This window comes from Melanerpes formicivorus, unplaced genomic scaffold (assembly GCF_026170545.1).
Source record: "Melanerpes formicivorus ecotype bairdi unplaced genomic scaffold, bMelFor1.0.p_v2 SCAF_23, whole genome shotgun sequence".
Taxonomy (NCBI): Eukaryota; Metazoa; Chordata; class Aves; order Piciformes; family Picidae; genus Melanerpes; species Melanerpes formicivorus.
This window is the reverse complement of record NW_027142375.1, coordinates 8,494,219-8,511,361: the sequence shown is the minus strand read 5'-3', so window position 1 is coordinate 8,511,361 and position 17,143 is coordinate 8,494,219. Positions and strand designations below refer to the sequence as shown.

General features: G+C 40.9%; 1 protein-coding gene across 3 annotated transcripts in view; it reads left to right on the top strand.

Moving 5' to 3' along the window:
• Positions 1-16,178, top strand: part of ITGB8 (integrin subunit beta 8) — a 50,340-nt gene extending 34,162 nt beyond the window's left edge. For all 3 annotated transcript variants that reach the window (XM_068152466.1, XM_068152465.1, XM_068152464.1), the window contains exons 9-14: positions 899-1,033; positions 3,965-4,370; positions 5,055-5,280; positions 9,261-9,364; positions 10,717-10,880; positions 10,975-16,178. In XM_068152466.1, coding sequence (XP_068008567.1) covers positions 899-1,033; positions 3,965-4,370; positions 5,055-5,280; positions 9,261-9,364; positions 10,717-10,880; positions 10,975-11,097 — 1,158 coding nt within the window. In that variant the 3' untranslated portion in view covers positions 11,098-16,178. The remainder of the gene's footprint in view (positions 1-898; positions 1,034-3,964; positions 4,371-5,054; positions 5,281-9,260; positions 9,365-10,716; positions 10,881-10,974) is intronic.
• Positions 16,179-17,143: the final 965 nt, after the last annotated feature.

The following is a 17,143-nucleotide window of genomic DNA, read 5'->3' as shown; positions in this document are numbered from 1 at the left end:
TCCCTGGCTAAAGAGCCAAAGATGAGTCACTAATTTTTAAAAAGTTACTAAGATAAACATGTGTTCACATTCATGCAGTTGCATTTCCATTTGTAGGGGGGAAAATATCCAACTAAACACAAGTTTTTTAATAGGAATGTGCCAAGAATTTTAATAATCTCTTTGTTCAGTCTTCAGCTCATAAGTCTGTACAGAGCTTTAATAAATTGTAAAAATGTCCAGAAGCAATGTTCCTTCTTGGAAGGAAGGAGGACTTCAGAGCATGCAGCAAATACAAGTTGCAAAGTAGCCGGCTTTCATATTACTTGATATTGCAAAAAGCCCTAGGGGGAATCAATCAGTCATTGACTTACACAGTCCTAGCTGACCCGTGTAGATCAGTAAGTACAATCCCAATAGGTTTAGATCACCCTAAAGTTTACTCAGATGAAACTTTTTCCAAGGCACATGCAAAATACCAGAAGTTTATAAAGTGTCAAGTCAATCAAGGATGTTTTCTGCTGGGTAACAGCAGTTGTATGTGTGCTTACTGTTTCACTTTAAATGTGTGGCTAACAGGCAGTGCAGTCTCTCAAACAGTAAGTTTTGGTGTGCATGGTTGTTAGAATAGATTTGCAAATTGTGAAAAATGCAGTCTCAAAACCAGCTTAGAAGGGCTGAAAACATTCTTATCTGGAAAACTTAATCCTCTTTATCAGAATTACCAATTCACTGGTTGTGTATATTTGGAATGTAATTGGGTCTTTATATGGAAAACAATGCTTTGGTTCATTCCTTCACTCACAGAGGCAAGCTTTCTTCATTTTTAGTCAGACATAGTAGCCTTACTTGGTATTAGTCACTAATGTGCATTATATGTAGAGATGCAGTGCAAGTAAAACTTGTTTTCTGGTTACAGAAACTGATCTCTGAGGTGAAAATTCAAGTGGATAACCCAATGCAAGACCTTCATTTCAATGTCACTGCAATCTGTCCTGATGGAAGTAAAAAGAATGGCATGGAAGGATGTAAAAACGTGGGATATAATGAAGAAGTATGTTGGTCGTTCTCATTCTTCCAGGACCTGGAATACTTATTTTTCTGTTTAGTTGGCTTTCAGTGGTATGAAGTCTTCTAGGAATTTACTTAACCTGAAAATTGATCTATGTGATTAATGATCACAGACTCTCTATTATTCTCTGGTTTTATTTTCCCTGAATCTTATTTTAGTTCTCACTAATCTTGTGGAACTAAGGCTCAAAGCTCTTCCTGAAAGCTAGCATCCATTAAAACTCTCCTCCTTTGTCCTCCACTGGGCACAATGGCCATGTTCATTGTGATGAAATCTGTACATAAAGGGCCTGAAAGATAATCACCCAGTGGAAAAGAATCACTGGAATTTGTATTCCTTGGCTCTGTATTAGACACCACCTTTTTTCTCCTTTTTCTGGTAGTCTTCATGCACAGTCAGGGCTGTGGATAATTAGTTTATTTTGTAAATCAAATTAATAAAATGATTTATCCTCATTTGGATCAGTGCCACCTACTGAATGAAACAGATTGTAAAACTGGAGCATCATGCACCACGAAAATGTGGGGGAAGATGCATGGTTTTCTTCCCAGAACAACTTCTCTGTGCCTTGATATATTTATTTAATTGCTTGGACTAGCAGAGTAATTAATTTAGCTTGCCAGGAAGATGTCTGTGTTTCTGGAGAGCAGGGTCAGGGAGTTGTTTCCTTCTTGACATGTACATATGTCTCAGCTGGTGTGATTTTACTCATGTTGGTGTGTAGAAATAGCAAAGCACATCAGCAGATTAAATATGTGAACTTTAAATACATTCATTTAGATGTATTTTATGCTCTTCTGAATTTTATCTGCATGACTTCCTGCTAATTAGCTCCTGCAGTATAAGGGAGATTTGCTGTGGCTTTCTTTCTAACTCATCTCTTCTCCAGTGTTTTTCCCTGTGCATGTCATAAGGAATAGGGATGGAATTTGTTCTGTTTAATGAAAAGGAAAATATTTATATCTGTTTCTTTTTAATAAAAAGCCAAGTCAGTTGATTGTAAAAGATTGCATGTGGTCCTAAACCTCTCCTGCTGTTGAAAATGAGCCATCCTCAAGAGATTAATTTATTTTAACCGTAAATCCTCCTTTCAGTATTTGTTTACAGGCAAAATGCTTTTCCCTAATTCTCACATTCCTTTCATTGTCTAATCCTTCTTTCTTCCTTTTCTTACCGAAACACAAAGTGTATTATATTCTGGAAGAATCCTACAGCCTCTTCAGGGTGCAACACTAACTTTGGCCATGAGCAAGTGTTAGTGTTGATGGTGGTGTAATTATTTAATCACAAACTTCATGACTCTTATGCAAGACACATTTCTCCCTCCCTCATATCTCCCTGCCACCTCCAGTACTGTGTTGTACATGAAAATGATGTTTTCTAGCAGGGTTCTGTGCTGAATAAGCAGCACATTCTCTAGCTGCAGCCTGTCCTCCCTGCATGATGTGCACCTGCCATACGAATTAATTGCTGCAGAGCCACACTTTTGGCCCCTACCCAAAGGGAAGAAGTCTCATGCATGGAGAGCAGAGGCAGCCAAGGGGTTATGTGTGTAGTGATGCATTTGAGAAACAAGAAGAAGAAAAGCAAAGGGCAAGACAAAGCCTGTGTGCCCCCTCGATACAACATGAAGTGCATGCTTCTGCACAGCATTCTTCTCCTGTTGTCCGTGTAGGCAGCCGCAGCCTCGCTCACCACAAAGCCACCATTGTCCCCAAAAGCCTGACTGTTCTTATGTGGGAGCACAGCGGGAAGAGGAGACAGAATGAATGGCCTCAGTCTTTGTGGGTAGCTTCAACTTGTATGTAATCAGTTTCTTAGTTCCCCTCCTCTCCCCCACATTTTTTTTCTGTAAATTTATTTTATTTGGATATCTTTGTTCTTTGGCAGTAAAGAGTAAAGGTATTTGCTTCTCTTGGGCTCCTCTCTTGTCTTTTCCTCTTGCTTGTATTTTCTCTGTGAGGAGGCAAGGTAGAGTTGTTTTCTAAAGAATAACCTTAGTGAGAATACCCTGTCCGAAACTTACCAGTCAAAAAAAAAAGTCCAAAAGCCAGTTGTGAAGTATGAAATTGATACCCAGTCAAAGCATTGCACGTGTCAGGGCTGCCAAAGAGTTTTGGTAGTGATTGTTGCAAACTCTGTAGTAGTCACCTAACCACCAAAATGGCCCAAGGTCCTGTGCCATGACTCTGGAAAGCCACAAGAGCTGCTGCGGCAATGGGCACTCATGAGGTGAGGACCTGGGGCATAGTGGTGATGGCCATGGCATTGCCAGGAGCTGCACACTGGGTTCACTCTGAAGCAGCAGTTGGTCTGCCCAAGACCACAGTAAGAGCAACAAGACTTTTGCTCCGTCCCCATTATAGGAATTGAGAAAAATAAGATGTTGTTAAGAAGTGAAAAATAAACTGCTGCTAAGATGTGAACCATTTCTGTGGTTTAATAGGAGTACACAGAAAAGCTGTGTGGTTTCTACTTAGACTGTTTCTGCATCAGTTACATTGATTATAGGTTCTTTTTATGAAGAGTATCTCTGTGTCTGTTCATTGTCTTGCTTAGTCTAGTCCCAATTCTCATCTCTTTCTATAGTGTATCAGAATGTATGCATTCAATAACAACAGGAGGGTGATGATGGTAATTCTATTGCTATTTCACTTGTATTAAACTTGTCTTTTGCAGCTATGCTTTCTTAGCATCAAAAGTAAACTGATGTCAGTATTCCATGGTTAGGATTTTAACAGTGTATGTGATGCCTATCATTACTAATCTATCACACATGACAGCTGGCCACTGTGTATTGTGTTATGAGCTAGTGCACATTCATATACAGTCTACTCTATTTACGTGTTAAAAAACATTAAGCAGTGTTTAGGAAATAATAGTGATGTAAAATCCATCTTTTTTTCTTCTTAGGTGCTTTTCAATGTATCAGTGACAATGAAAGGATGTGATACGACTGGGGGAAGAAAATATGCAATACTTAAGCCTATTGGTTTCAATGAAACCGCCGTCGTTAATGTGCAGAAAAGCTGTGCCTGTCAGTATGGAGACAGTGCAAGGCACAAGAGAGTATGGACTGAGGAAACCTTTGCTGAAGGCAAACAGTCCCAATGCAGTGACAGTAGTTGTAGTTCTGATAGAGATCCATTTCCTTCTGAGAGGTGCAGACAACACCAGGACCAGCCCATCTGCAGTGGTCAAGGAAATTGCATAGATGGAAAGTGTTTCTGCTACAAAAACAAGCTGGGCAAGGTGTATGGCAAGTACTGTGAAATGGATGACTTTTCCTGCCCGTATCACCAGGGAAACTTGTGTTCTGGTAAGCTCCAAAGTTAATCTCAGATTTGGGTTTTGGTTTTGATTTTGTTTTCTGAAGCTTGTGTACGTGATGCAGCTGAAAAGAATTGTTTAGGGCTGTCAGGTACAAGAATTCTGTGCACAGAATTAGTGTGCAAAGTGTGCTGGACAGCCTTTAGGAATTCATGCTCCTGAGCTGTCTTCACCACAGTGGTAAGCACTATCTCTGAACTTCAGCACTGATTTTTGAAGGATTTGTTGATTTTTTTCTAAGATCAACTATTTTAAGATTTAAACATCCAACTTGTTCAGAAGTAATGATACTGATATCTTGGATAAAACTGTTCCAGAAAGTAAGCTGATAAATTTCAGCCTTGAAAGGAATATGAGATACTAAGAGATTAGGAGGTATCATAACTTCCAGAGGGGATTCTGGTTTTCTAACACACTAGATCAGCCTTGTGAGAGGTACAGTGACACTTGATTTCAAGTACTGATACAGAGGCTACCACTGTTTGGACCACCTGCTCCAAAAAGGAGAGCATAAGCGAACCAGAAAGCTGTTAGCTTAAAAGCTAATTAGCAAGCCAAGGTCTGCATTAGCTGTCTTTAATGTAAAGCACCAGCAACACAATTGTATGCATATAAAAGTTGACTTTCTATGTTTTCCTATCAGCATATGACTGAAAACTATCTGATGTTGTAGGTAACGGTGAATGTGAAGCTGGTAAATGCAAATGCTTTGCTGGCTGGGAAGGTGACCGTTGCCAGTGCTCATTACACTCATCAAAGCACTGCCTGAATGCAAAGGGCCAGACTTGCAGTGGAAGAGGAAAATGTGTATGTGGAAGGTGTGAGTGCACAGATCCAAGGAGCTTTGGCCGTTTGTGTGAATATTGCCCTACTTGTAACAAAGCCTGTGAAGAAAACTGGTAGGTTTCTTGTGCTAGCCTTGACTTTTTAACAGTGCAGTGTTGAAACAAGGAGAAATACTTCTGCTTTGCCTAGATGTGTGCTATATTTCATAGAAATGCCACTTTGGAAGGGGCCCCCAAGGGTCATCTCATCCAACCTCTTTAGGTGATAGTGTAGTTTAAATGAGATGGCCCAGCACCCTGTCAAGCTGAGTCTTCAAACTGACCTGTGTAGGAGAATCCACCACTTCTCTTGGGAGATTGTTAGATATTTAGACTGTAGAAAACTGAACTTGAACTTGTAGAAAACTCATCCTTGAAAATTAACTTTGGAGTTCACAATGGCAATTAGAGAACTGTATCTCCCTGTCTGTGCTCAGCAGTCTGTCCAGCTTTCAGCTTTCTGAAGTCAAAGGAGGTGTGTCCTGTGTCTGTCATTTTTTCATGCTTTTTTTTTTAAATGGTTCTTCATGCAAAACCCTCTGGGCAGGAAATAAAGCCCAAAAAGTTGGAGTTTTAAAAATGGACAGTAGACTCTATTCTTGAATGCCACAGAGTCCAATAATATTCTCAAAATTTGGTTTTGCACACTCCTTGTGCTTCTCAGCTGAAAGGAGGTGTGGAGCAAGAATAGTACCTGCACACTATGGTGCTATTTAGTATCTTCATCAATTACATAGGCTGTGGGATCCAGTGCACCCTCAGCAAGTCTGCAGGTGACACTAGGCTGAGTGGTGCAGTTGACATGCCAGAGGGAAGGGTTGCCATTGAGAAGGGACCTGAACAAACTTGAGAAGTGGGCCTGTGTGAACATCATCAAGTTCAACAAGACCAGGTGCAAGGTCTGAGGGCAATTCTGAGTGTCAATACAGGTTGGAAAATGATGGGATTGGAGCAGTCCTGCAGAGAAGGACTTGTAGGTACTGGTGCATGAAAACCTGGATGTGAGCCAGCAACATGTGCTTGTAGCACAAAAGGCCAAATGTATCCTGGGCTGCATCAAAAAAAGCGTGGCCAGCAGATCTTGGGAGGTGATTCTGTCACTCTACTCTCTGGTGAGACCTCACCTGGAGTACTGTGTCCAGCTCTGGTGTACTGAGCACAAGAAGTACGTGAACCTGTGGTAATAGGTCCAGAGGGCAACAGAAATGATCAGAGGGCTGGAACACCTCTCATGTGAAGAAAAGTTGAGAGTGTTGGGATTGTTCAGCTTGGAGAAGAGAAGGCTCTGGGAAGACCTTATAGTATTTCAGTACTTATGGTGGGCCTACAAGAATGATGGGACAGGCTGCTTAGCAGGGCTTCTTGTAACAGGACCAAGGGTAATGATTTTAACCTAAAAGAGGGTAGATGTGCACTGGATGTAAAGATAATTTTTTTCAAGGGTGGTGAAGCACAGGCTCCCCAGAGAGGTGATAGATGTTCCATCCCTGGAAACACTGAAGGTCAGGTTGGACTGGGCTCTGAGCAACCTGTTATAGTTAAAGATGCCCCTGCTTACTGCAGGGGGTCCTTTCCAACCCAAAACATTTTATGATTATCACTGCCATTGATCAGCAGAGCAGAGCTGATCCTACCCAGAGAACAACATGCTCCATTACTCATTTTTAAACCACTTAGTGTTTGCCATTCTAGTTTTAAAGCATGTCATTGTTTCTTACCCATATAAAGGAAGGGACAGTGTGGAGGTCAAAACGAGCAGCCCAGGGAGGTGAGGAGCTTGACCAAGCTCTCAGTGACACAGTGAGTGCTGCTGGCTTAAAGAGGCAATGAAGCCCTGTCTTCACTGAGTCAATGAAGCCTGGCATGTCTCTTCTATGCCCTCCCATCGACACATGCAATGGTCTGCATCCCACTGTGGCCCAGACGGTGAGAAATCATTTCACTGGAAAGGGAATCATGATCAAAACAGAATTGTTGTTTATTTATAGTCACTTGAATTATAGCTCATCTGGTGAATATTCTGGAAAGCCAGCCTGGGTCATGTCTGAAAAGGTGACTGCTAAGATTTCACTAGATAAAATGCAGTTAGCCTTGCTGGCTGACACTTGTTCAGAGTCCCTGTGAAATGTGTGCCTTTATCAAATTCAGAAGATAGCATAGCTTCAAGAAAAAATTCAGTCAGGGCTTTTTCAAGATGTCCATCTTCTGCAAGGCTATACAGTGAGGATGGTAAGACTGAGAGCATTGCCTCCTTCTAGGCTCCTCACCCCCTCACCTCCCCAGCAGTGGGAGCTCTTTTGGCTAGGTCTTAACCTAGCATCCAAAAAAATGTTAGCAAAACTGTGTTTCCTCCACCTACCGATACCCAAGGTATCTCAAGCAGGGATAAAGATGTCATTCTCCCACTGTACTCAGCACTGGTCAGGCCACACCCTGAGTACCGGGTACAGATTTGGTCCCCCCTATACAAGAAGGATGTGAACAGGCTGGAAAGGGCCCAGAGAAGGGCCACAGGAATGATCAGAGGACTGGCAGACCTGTCATACAAAGGAAGGCTGAGAGAACTGGGTTTGTTCAGGCTTGAGAAGGCTTAGGGTAGACCTCATAACCATGTACAAGTACATGAAGGGCAACTATCTTGAGGAAGGAGACTCCCTTTTTTACAAGGAGTCACAAGGTAAAGACAAGGGGTAATGAGCACGAGTTGCTACAGGGGAGATTCGAAATGGATGCCAGAAAATTCCTTACATTAGACAGTTTCAAGGCCCAGTTTGACAGGGTGCTGGACCATCTCATTTAAACTATATTCTTACCCTGAAAGGTTGGACTAGATGATGCTTGTGGTCCCTTCCATCCTGGCATTCTATGAATCTCTACCCTTCAGTTCCCGCATGCATCCCAATGAGACTGATAGGACTGAATTGGGCAGAGTCCAACATGATGGCATTCAACAAGTCCAAGTGCCGAGTGCTGCACTGTGGTCACAACAACCCCATGCAGCGCTACAGGCTGGGGTCAGGGTGGCTGGAGAGCTGCCAAACAGAAAGGGACCTGGGGATGCTGATTGACAGCTGGCTGAACATGAGCTAGCAGTGTGCCCAGGTGGCCAAGAAGGCCAATGGCATTCTGGCATGCATCAAGAATATTATGGCCAGCAGGAGCAGGGAAGTCATTGTACCCCTGTACTCAGCACTGGTTAGGCCACACTTTGAGTACTGTGTCCAATTCTGGGCCCCTCAGTTTTAAGAAGGACATTGAGGCTCTTGAAAGTGTCCAGAGAAGGGCAACAACGCTGGTGAGAGGCCTCAAGCACAAGCCCTATGAGGAGAGGCTGAGGGAGCTGGGATTGCTTAGCCTGGAGAAGAGGAGGCTCAGGGGAGACCTTATTGCTGTCTACAACTACCTGAAGGATGGTTGTAACCAGGAGGTGGTTGGTCTCTTCTCCCAGACAACCAGTACCAGAACAAGAGGACACAGTCTCAAGCTGCACCAGGGGAAGTTTAGACTTGAGGTGAGGAGAAAGTTCTTCACTGAGAGAGTCGTTAACCATTGGAATGTGCTGCCCAAGGAGGTGGTGGAGTCACCTTCCCTGGAGGTGTTCAAGAAGGGATTGGACGTGGCACTTAGTGCCATGGTCTAGTAGTCATGAGGTCTGTGGTGACAGGTTGGATTTGATGATCTTTGAGGTCTTTTCCAACCTTATTGATTCTATGAATTGAAGGCTGATAGCTAGAGAAAGGGTCCTGGACCCTAAGCTACACCCCTTGAAAAACTCACATGCCAAAATGCAGAAACAGAGGCCGGATGAAGGTGGCTCAAATCCAAAGACTTATTTTACTTTAAGGCTTTTTATGAGTTATTTCTGAGAAGCATCACAGGGAGAAAATGCTGAGAGAGGCATCACATTTCAGAAAGGAAATAAATAAATGTCGCAATGTTTTTACTAACAACAGGAAAGCAGCATGTGCCAGCAACACGTCAGCCTGCTGATACAATCTCTTGAAGTGGAGTGCAGAGAAAGACAAAAGGGTTTTAATTACATTCTGATTTTACAGGAATTGTGTTCAGTGCCATCATTCTAGCAATGCATCTCAAGCAAAACTTGACCAGTGCACAACCTCATGTGCTTACCTGCTGCATTATATTGACCAGACTTCAGGTAGGTGACATTCTCTAGGCAATTACACTAAGAGATGTACAAATCTGTTGGGATTAGTAATTGGATTCACCCTTGTTACGATGCCTTTGAAATGTGTGTCATATTATTAAAGTGAGAAAGGAAGAAGAAGAGAAAAACCACTCACAGCTTCAGGGGAAGTACAAGATAAATAATAACAGGAAATGTGATTGGCAAGCAGTGCTAAATCAGATTTCCCAACTCATTGAGAATCCACATCTAACAATAATGAATCCTGCCTGAGCAATGCTTAAAGAAATATTTATAAAAATCTGTTATGGCAGCTGTATGCTTTATTACTGTGGCTATGCTTACATTATTTGACATTACCAGAAAGGAGGAAGAATGAGCATTCAGTAATGTTTAAACATTGCTTCCAAGTATGAAAATCTGCGCAGTTATGAGGGCTGTGGAAGAATAAAACAAAAATTTAGTCAAGTCTCCTAAAGCTTAATCAGTCCACACTGCAACAAAAATGCAGGAAAATGGTTACCTTTTGTCACTTCACATTTTTGTACATCTTTGCATCTTACAGTTGTTCATAAAGGAGGGAACGAAGTATGAATGCTGTTCTCATCGCTTCAGTATTAATTAAGGAAAGCTTACTGTGTGAGAGAGGTCAAGCAGTGAGGAGAGCACTGGACAAGGATTTGAATAAACCACATTTTCTTTGATATTTTGCCAATGATCTGCACTCTAATCATGTGAAGATCAAATTGTCTTGGCTTCAGACATTTCTAACACATCATCCTCTCTATTTTAGCTAGAAACTTGCTGACATGCAGAGAATGTATGGTGGCCAGCACATTGAAGCTCTGTAGGTTAAAGGAACAGATTCACTGATTTTCTACAGTGGATCTTAATTGGAATGGCCTTAGCTCTGTAGGTTAAAGGAACAGATTCACTGATTTTCTACAGTGGATCTTAATTGGAATGGCCTTAGCTCTGTAGGTTAAAGGAACAGATTCACTGATTTTCTACAGTGGATCTTAATTGGAATGGCCTTAGCTCTGTAGGTTAAAGGAACAGATTCACTGATTCTCTACAGTGGATCTTAATTGGAATGGCCTTAGCTCTGTAGGTTAAAGGAACAGATTCACTGATTTTCTACAGTGGATCTTAATTGGAATGGCTTTTCTTTATATGACACTCTTTGAGTGTTTTCATGTGGCAGCTTTTGCCCTCAACACCCATTAAGTTATTTTCTCTTGACTTTTATCAGGTTCATGCTACATTTATGCCAATTTACAATGCAGTGGTTGATACAGCTGTGCTTTAAGGGATGTGCCCGTTCTGTACCTTAGGCTTTACATTGTGTTTCCCTTTCGTTGCAGAATGTTTCTCTGGACGAAGCTACTTTAGAGTGTTTTCCATAATCTTTATAGTTACCTTTCTGATCGGGTTGCTTGTTGTCCTTATCATCAGGCAGATAATTCTGCAGGGGAGTAGCAACAAAGTTAAATCTGCAGCTGATTACAGAGTGTCTGCCACAAAGAAGGTAACTGATTTCAGAGCTGTCATATTCAGTAATCTTTTTCTTGCATATAAAACTTTGCTAATTGTTGATAAAAAATTGTATCTCCTCCTTCAAGGATAAGATGTTTTTGCCTACTGTTTGTACAAGAACAGTAACGTACAGACGTGACAAACCGGAGGAAATAAATCTGGACCTCAGCAAGTTACGATTAAACGAAACTTTCAAGTGTGACTTCTGAAGACAGTGTGTTTTCTGCAAACCTTTATTTCCATCATGCTTGACTTTTTACAAGTTGCCTTTTGCCAGAGGCTTGACTGTTGCCCTATTGGTTTGGTTTTGTGCATTCTGTTGAATACTGTAACCAAGTGACATGTAAGCATATTCACATAATGTGACTATGTTTGAAACGATAGCTGCTGTATTTTTTTCTATTACCTTCTTTTGTTTTGTTTGTTGTTTTGTTGTGGGGTTGTTTTTTTGAAAGAAATGTGCATTACTACTGTTCAGGAACTTTAGTGTTGATGTAGCACTTTAGCATCTTCTAATTTATTTGGTTATGGCCTAGAATGTAGATATGAACTGGTCTGACAAAGCACTGATCTCATTGTACATGTAGCTAGGACTGATGTGCTCTGTGGGAGTGGACAAAAGCTGTGACTGAAATATTAACATTGCTGTATATTATAGCAATAGGTGAAACTATTCAAGCACTCTTAAGTAGAGTAAATGGTACTTTTATAGTCCTCTCAGTTGACAAATTCCACTGTCTGCTTTAGCCTCAGCTTTTTCCTCAGTACTTAATAAAAACAACTAGATTAAATGAGTACTTAATTACTGTGTGGGTGTATAGTGTTGTGTGTATCCACGCACACATATGCACGCACACACGCAGGTGAATTGTATGTATAGTTTTTTATATGTACTTAAAGGTAATTTATGTCTGATAAAGAGTGATTTTTAGCTTTTTTTTTTTTACTTGTTTCAACATTAAAACTTCTATACAAATTCTAAGGTATTTGGAAACTAAGAAGTGGCTACAGAGAACAAGAGAGTTCCTCTGTTCAACAGCGTCATCTACATGGTGATCACTGCCAGCTGACTTCACCTTTGGAGTCAGCAGTATCAACTCCACTGCAAGTAGATAAATTATACCAGGGCTGTGTCTGCTTTGCTAGCTACATGTCAGTGTTTTGCCAAAGGGCTTTGTTCTTCTCATCTGATGTCAGAAGTAAGTCTGATTTTACACACGTGTTCTTGTTTCAATGTAAATTAGTTGACAGGATTCGTTTTTTTGTGAATTCTTGTGTAAACACTTCCATTTTGGTGACTGTGCATTGAGAAACGTGTTCATCATGGTGTGAAAAAGAACCTGCAGTTTGGAAGAAGGTGAGGAAAACAGGAGTCTTTTTGTCAGAAGAACACACTAACTGACTTCATAAATACAGGATCAAATTCTGCCTTCAGAAACGGGCAAGAACTCTTCTAAACACAGTGGGACCAATGTAAGCTTACCTGAGAGCAGAATTTGAGCTACAAGGTCAAACAGAAGCATTTTTTCATCCCTGAAACTGGCTATAGTGGTAGAAGACATGTTACTGTTATATGCTAGTTGGAAGAATCAGCAATGGTCTGATTTACTAACTTTATGCTGCCAAAATCCTATGAAAATCTGATCAACCTCTAATGCACTAAAATCCTGCTGGCAAAACAAACCAAAAAGATCATCTCAAAAGACAGTATGCAGTGTGTAATTTTACACAGAATCAACCAGGTTGGAAAAGACCTCAGAGATCATCAAGTCCAACCTATTAGTCCCTGAGCTTTCCTACCAGACAGGTCAAAGTGTCTCATTTATAGAAAAAGGAGAGGGTTCTTTACACTGACCCTGACTTTAGTAATAGTTTAATTATAATATCTTAATTATAGATTACTTCTGTAATCTATCAAGTATACCTTAAACTCAGAAAATATTTCCTTATAATGGCCTTTAAAACATTTCCTCAAGTGATAGCTGATGTTGGTTTTTTCCTTTAGGAATTACTTCTCACTGTTAGGAGAAATTAAATTATATGGGTAGGGGACAATGGAGATGTGTTCTTTGTGGAAGGAAGATTTTGAGCTGTAACAACCATCTTCCAGACACATGACACTGCTACTGCTTTTCTTCTGTAGCACTTGGTTGGCGTTGCAGTGCTGCCTGTGCAGCCCGGCCCCTATTTCCTTATCAGACACCTGCCTGAATGTTTAATATGCTCTGGTTAAATAGAATGGGCTCACAGGACAAATTGCATTGTAAGCTGCTGGCTGTCCTGAGGTTAAGAAAAAGTATATTAAAACAATACCCCAAAAAACTTTTTTAAGAACACAAAACCAAAAGGAAAAAGAAAAAGCAGGGGGAAAAAAAAGCTCTTCTTGCCTCTCCCTCATGGCTTTGTTGTATTGTGGAGGAGGCTAGTGAAAAAGAATAAGCTGCTGCTAATGTGACAGGTCAAGGATTTTAGAAGGCCCATGGGGAGCTTATACAGAGCAGGATCCTTGGGAGGAGGCTTTGTTTCTAGGGATGGAATCTATCCATGAGAAACTCTGGCTTCACTCGGTACTTGTTTCCCTCTGCCTTTGACCATGTTTTTCAGAAGAGCTGCTGCAGGAGATGAATAGCCCAACAAAAGCCTCACTATTTAGGGAGCTGTGTTCCCTCAGCACATGACCTTAAATGAGAAAGCAGCCTGTAATTCACAAGGAATTTCCTCAGCGATTGCAGAAGGACTCTGCTTCCTATAGGGCTTAATATGGGAGATATTAAAGACACATTAAGTTCGTTTTAGTTTTCACTATATTGTACGTCAGAGATGCTCATAAAAATAGGGGGAAATATCTAGCCTCACAATAGAACATTCCAGTTTTCTTAAAGAATATTTTTTATACTATGTTTCTTTAAAAATATTAAAAGAAAGGGGGGGAAAAAAATGTCAATAGTTTGACTGCATGGTGTACCCAAAAATATACCAGCAGATACTGTTGCACCTCAGCACTGGTTTGAGGAGCCGGTTTTAGATTTGCTTCCACAAACAGAGTATGTGCATGACTTTTCCACAGCACGTTTGTTAATGTTAAATCTCATATATATAGGTCTCAAATTCTAATTGCACTTTTTTCATTATCTTTTTTTTTTACCTTTTTAACTGTTTTTTGTCCCTCCCCTAACATTTCGGAAGTGACATGTTTGTGCCATTAAAAAGCAGGCATTTTACTTCAGGGTTTGTTTTGTTGGGGTTTTGTTTAAGACTCTTAAGATTAAGAAATCCTATGAATTGATTATTCCCAAGCATCATCAGTACATTAATAACATTGCCACAGAAGTGTGTGGGAAAATAGCTGTTTCATCCAGAAACCGTGCACATGGTATGTGAGGAATTTTCATTGTGCCCAGCTGAAATTCCCTTACGTTCGCAAAGAATGTTGAAGTGAACCTTAAAAAGGAAGGACATTTATATAGGCATAGTTTACATTTTTAGCCATTATTTCCGACTGGATTTATTTTTTCCTCTCCATGGTGTCATGAAAACCTGCTATGTGAAGTATTCTTCAGACTTCAGTGGAAAAAAAAATACATATTCCCAGTCTGATCATATATAATATTGTTTTCCTGCTAGTGTGCATACCTAAATGTACATGTGCTGCAAACCGTGGGAGTGAGCATCTGGAGCAGCTTCAAGGGACCCTTAATTCTAAAGTAGCCACGTGGCCCAGCGATGCCCAACGCAGAAAGGTGCAAGGGCACTGCTGCCTGAGCAGGGACTTGGAAGGAGATGGCAGGGAAATGCCACCTTCAATTCCCTACACTATCCCCTACAGAAATGGTGCTCTGAGACCATGTCTCCATTTGTCAGGGCAGGAAGCCTCTTCAAAGTGGGTTGGCTTGGCAGAGGTCATACGGTTTCTGTCCTAGGCGCTGGGCCTCAGCACTGTAGGCTGCACTGCAGCTTCACTCCTCAGAAAACACTTGCATGCAACATTGCAAGGGACTGCCTGTGCCAGTATGTTCTGTAAACCTGGATGCTGCAGACCCCCCTTAAAATTTCTGGGAAGTCTTTGGGCATCTGCCCATTGATTTTCCACCAGCCCCAGGATCTCCACTAGCCAGCCTTAAGGAATGTAAAGTGTAGCTGGGAAAGGGCACTTCTGACAGAGGCATTCGTGCTGAGTCAGTGCTGGGTGACACTTGGACTGTGAGGGAAGCATAGTCCCAGTGTTCCGGCTGTCCATTTGCAAGAGAGGGAAGAGAACTATTTGCTAAGCAGAAATGGAGCAGAAGCCAAGAAGAACACTACTTTTTAATGATGATCTTGACACTGCTCCCAGACATCTCATGGACTGTACAGAGAATTGAAATTCATGGAGAGGGAAAAAAGGTTAAAATTAGTCAGCATGAATACATTTCTGTAGGAAGCCAAAGCAGTGGGGTTTCACTGAGTGCAAGCCAGCTGAGCATGGTTGGGCTTTCTGAGGAACAAAAACATAGAAAAGAAAAAAAACACTAAAATGAGTAGATTCTAAAGCTTTAGAAATGCTGCTCTCTTTCTGCACACTTAAAAAAAAAAGGTACTTATTAAAAATATCATATTAAAACGTTTGCCATTTGTTTAAATAATGGCTTCTCTTCAAATCCTACTATTTCATCCTGATACCTGTGTTGTGTTTGGTCTATTTCAGTTATATTTTGAAGGGAGATGTTGAGAGATGAAAGATTTTTGAGGGGAAGGCATTAGTGTTGGACGAACTCACTGTGCTAACATCTTCTTCACTTTTACCTACTACTGCTTCCAAAAGTAAACTTTCAAGTGTCTTATCTAGCAAGGGTGGGTGTGACAGCTATTAGTAATACTACAGTTTTTAACTTTCTATTTAACATATGCTACCTTTTGTGGAAAAAAAAAAAAAAAACAACCAAAAAATATATGCAGATAAATAATATTTCTCTAGATTTCATGCATAGAGAATGTTAGGAAGGGAAGAGGTTTTAAAATGTATAACTTCTTACTGTTCATTTTGCATTTTAAATGACACTTCTAAATCACTACTTTTGTTTGGTCTGGAAATATACTGAATATTTTATTATTTAAAATAGTATACTTTTATAGCTGTTTATTAATTTCAGTTGACTACTAACTTCTATTTGGATATTTATTAATGAGTTGACACTGTAGTATATTGAGATGTTTATTTTTCTATCAGAGCTGTAACAACTATGACATAGCATTATTTTAATGCAACACCATTGTACTTGCTCTCTAAAAAATAAAATCAATATTTAATCCACCTGGATTTTTCCTATTTTTAATGTTTAATATGTCTGTGGTAATTTAAGGAAGACATGCTCACCTGCTTTGAAAAATAAAAAGCACTTTCATCAAGGTGCACTGATGTCTGCAAAAGGAAGTGTATTACTACAGTAATTTTTAAATGGGATAACATTGTGTCAAGAGAGACAAAATCACAGGATGTTAGGGGTTGGAAGGGACCTCCAGAGATAATCGAGTCCAACCGCCTGCCAAAGCAGGCTCACCTAGGGCAGGGTGCACAGAAACACGCTCAGGTGGGGTTTGAAAATCTCCAAAGAAGGAAACTCCACAGCCTCTCTGGGCAGCCTGTTCCAGTGCTCCATCACCCTGACAGTAAAGAAGTGTCTCCTTGTGTTGAGGTGGAATTTCCTGTGTTCTAGCTTGTACCCATTGTTCCTTGTGTTATCACTGGACAGCACCAAAATGAGACCATCACTTTCATCTTGACACCCACCCTACAGATATTTATAGACATTGATCAGATCCCCTCTCAGCTTTCTCTTTGCAAGACTAAACAGCCCCAGCTCTCTCAGTCTCGCTTCATAGGAGAGATGTTCAAGTTCTGCAATCATCCTTGTAGCTCTCTGTTGGACTTTCTCCACCAGGTCTCTTGAACTGGGAAGCTGAAAACTGGGCACATTATTCCAGGTGTGGTCTAACCAGGCCAGAGTAGGGAGAGAGGAGAACCTCCATAGACCTGCTGGACACTTCCCTTGATGCAGCCCCAGGTGTTGTTGGCCCTCTTGGCCACAAGAGCACATTTCTTTCCCAAGACATGAAGAATACTGCATTTATCAGATGTAGGCAAATAGAAAAATGCACACTCAGGATGAACTTTGAGAAGAAGGAACAGGATACCAGTCAGTGTTTTGGAGATGAAGCTACCTTGTCTAACCCAAACAAAACATGAGGAGGCATCATCACTTTGTGGGGGACAAGGTA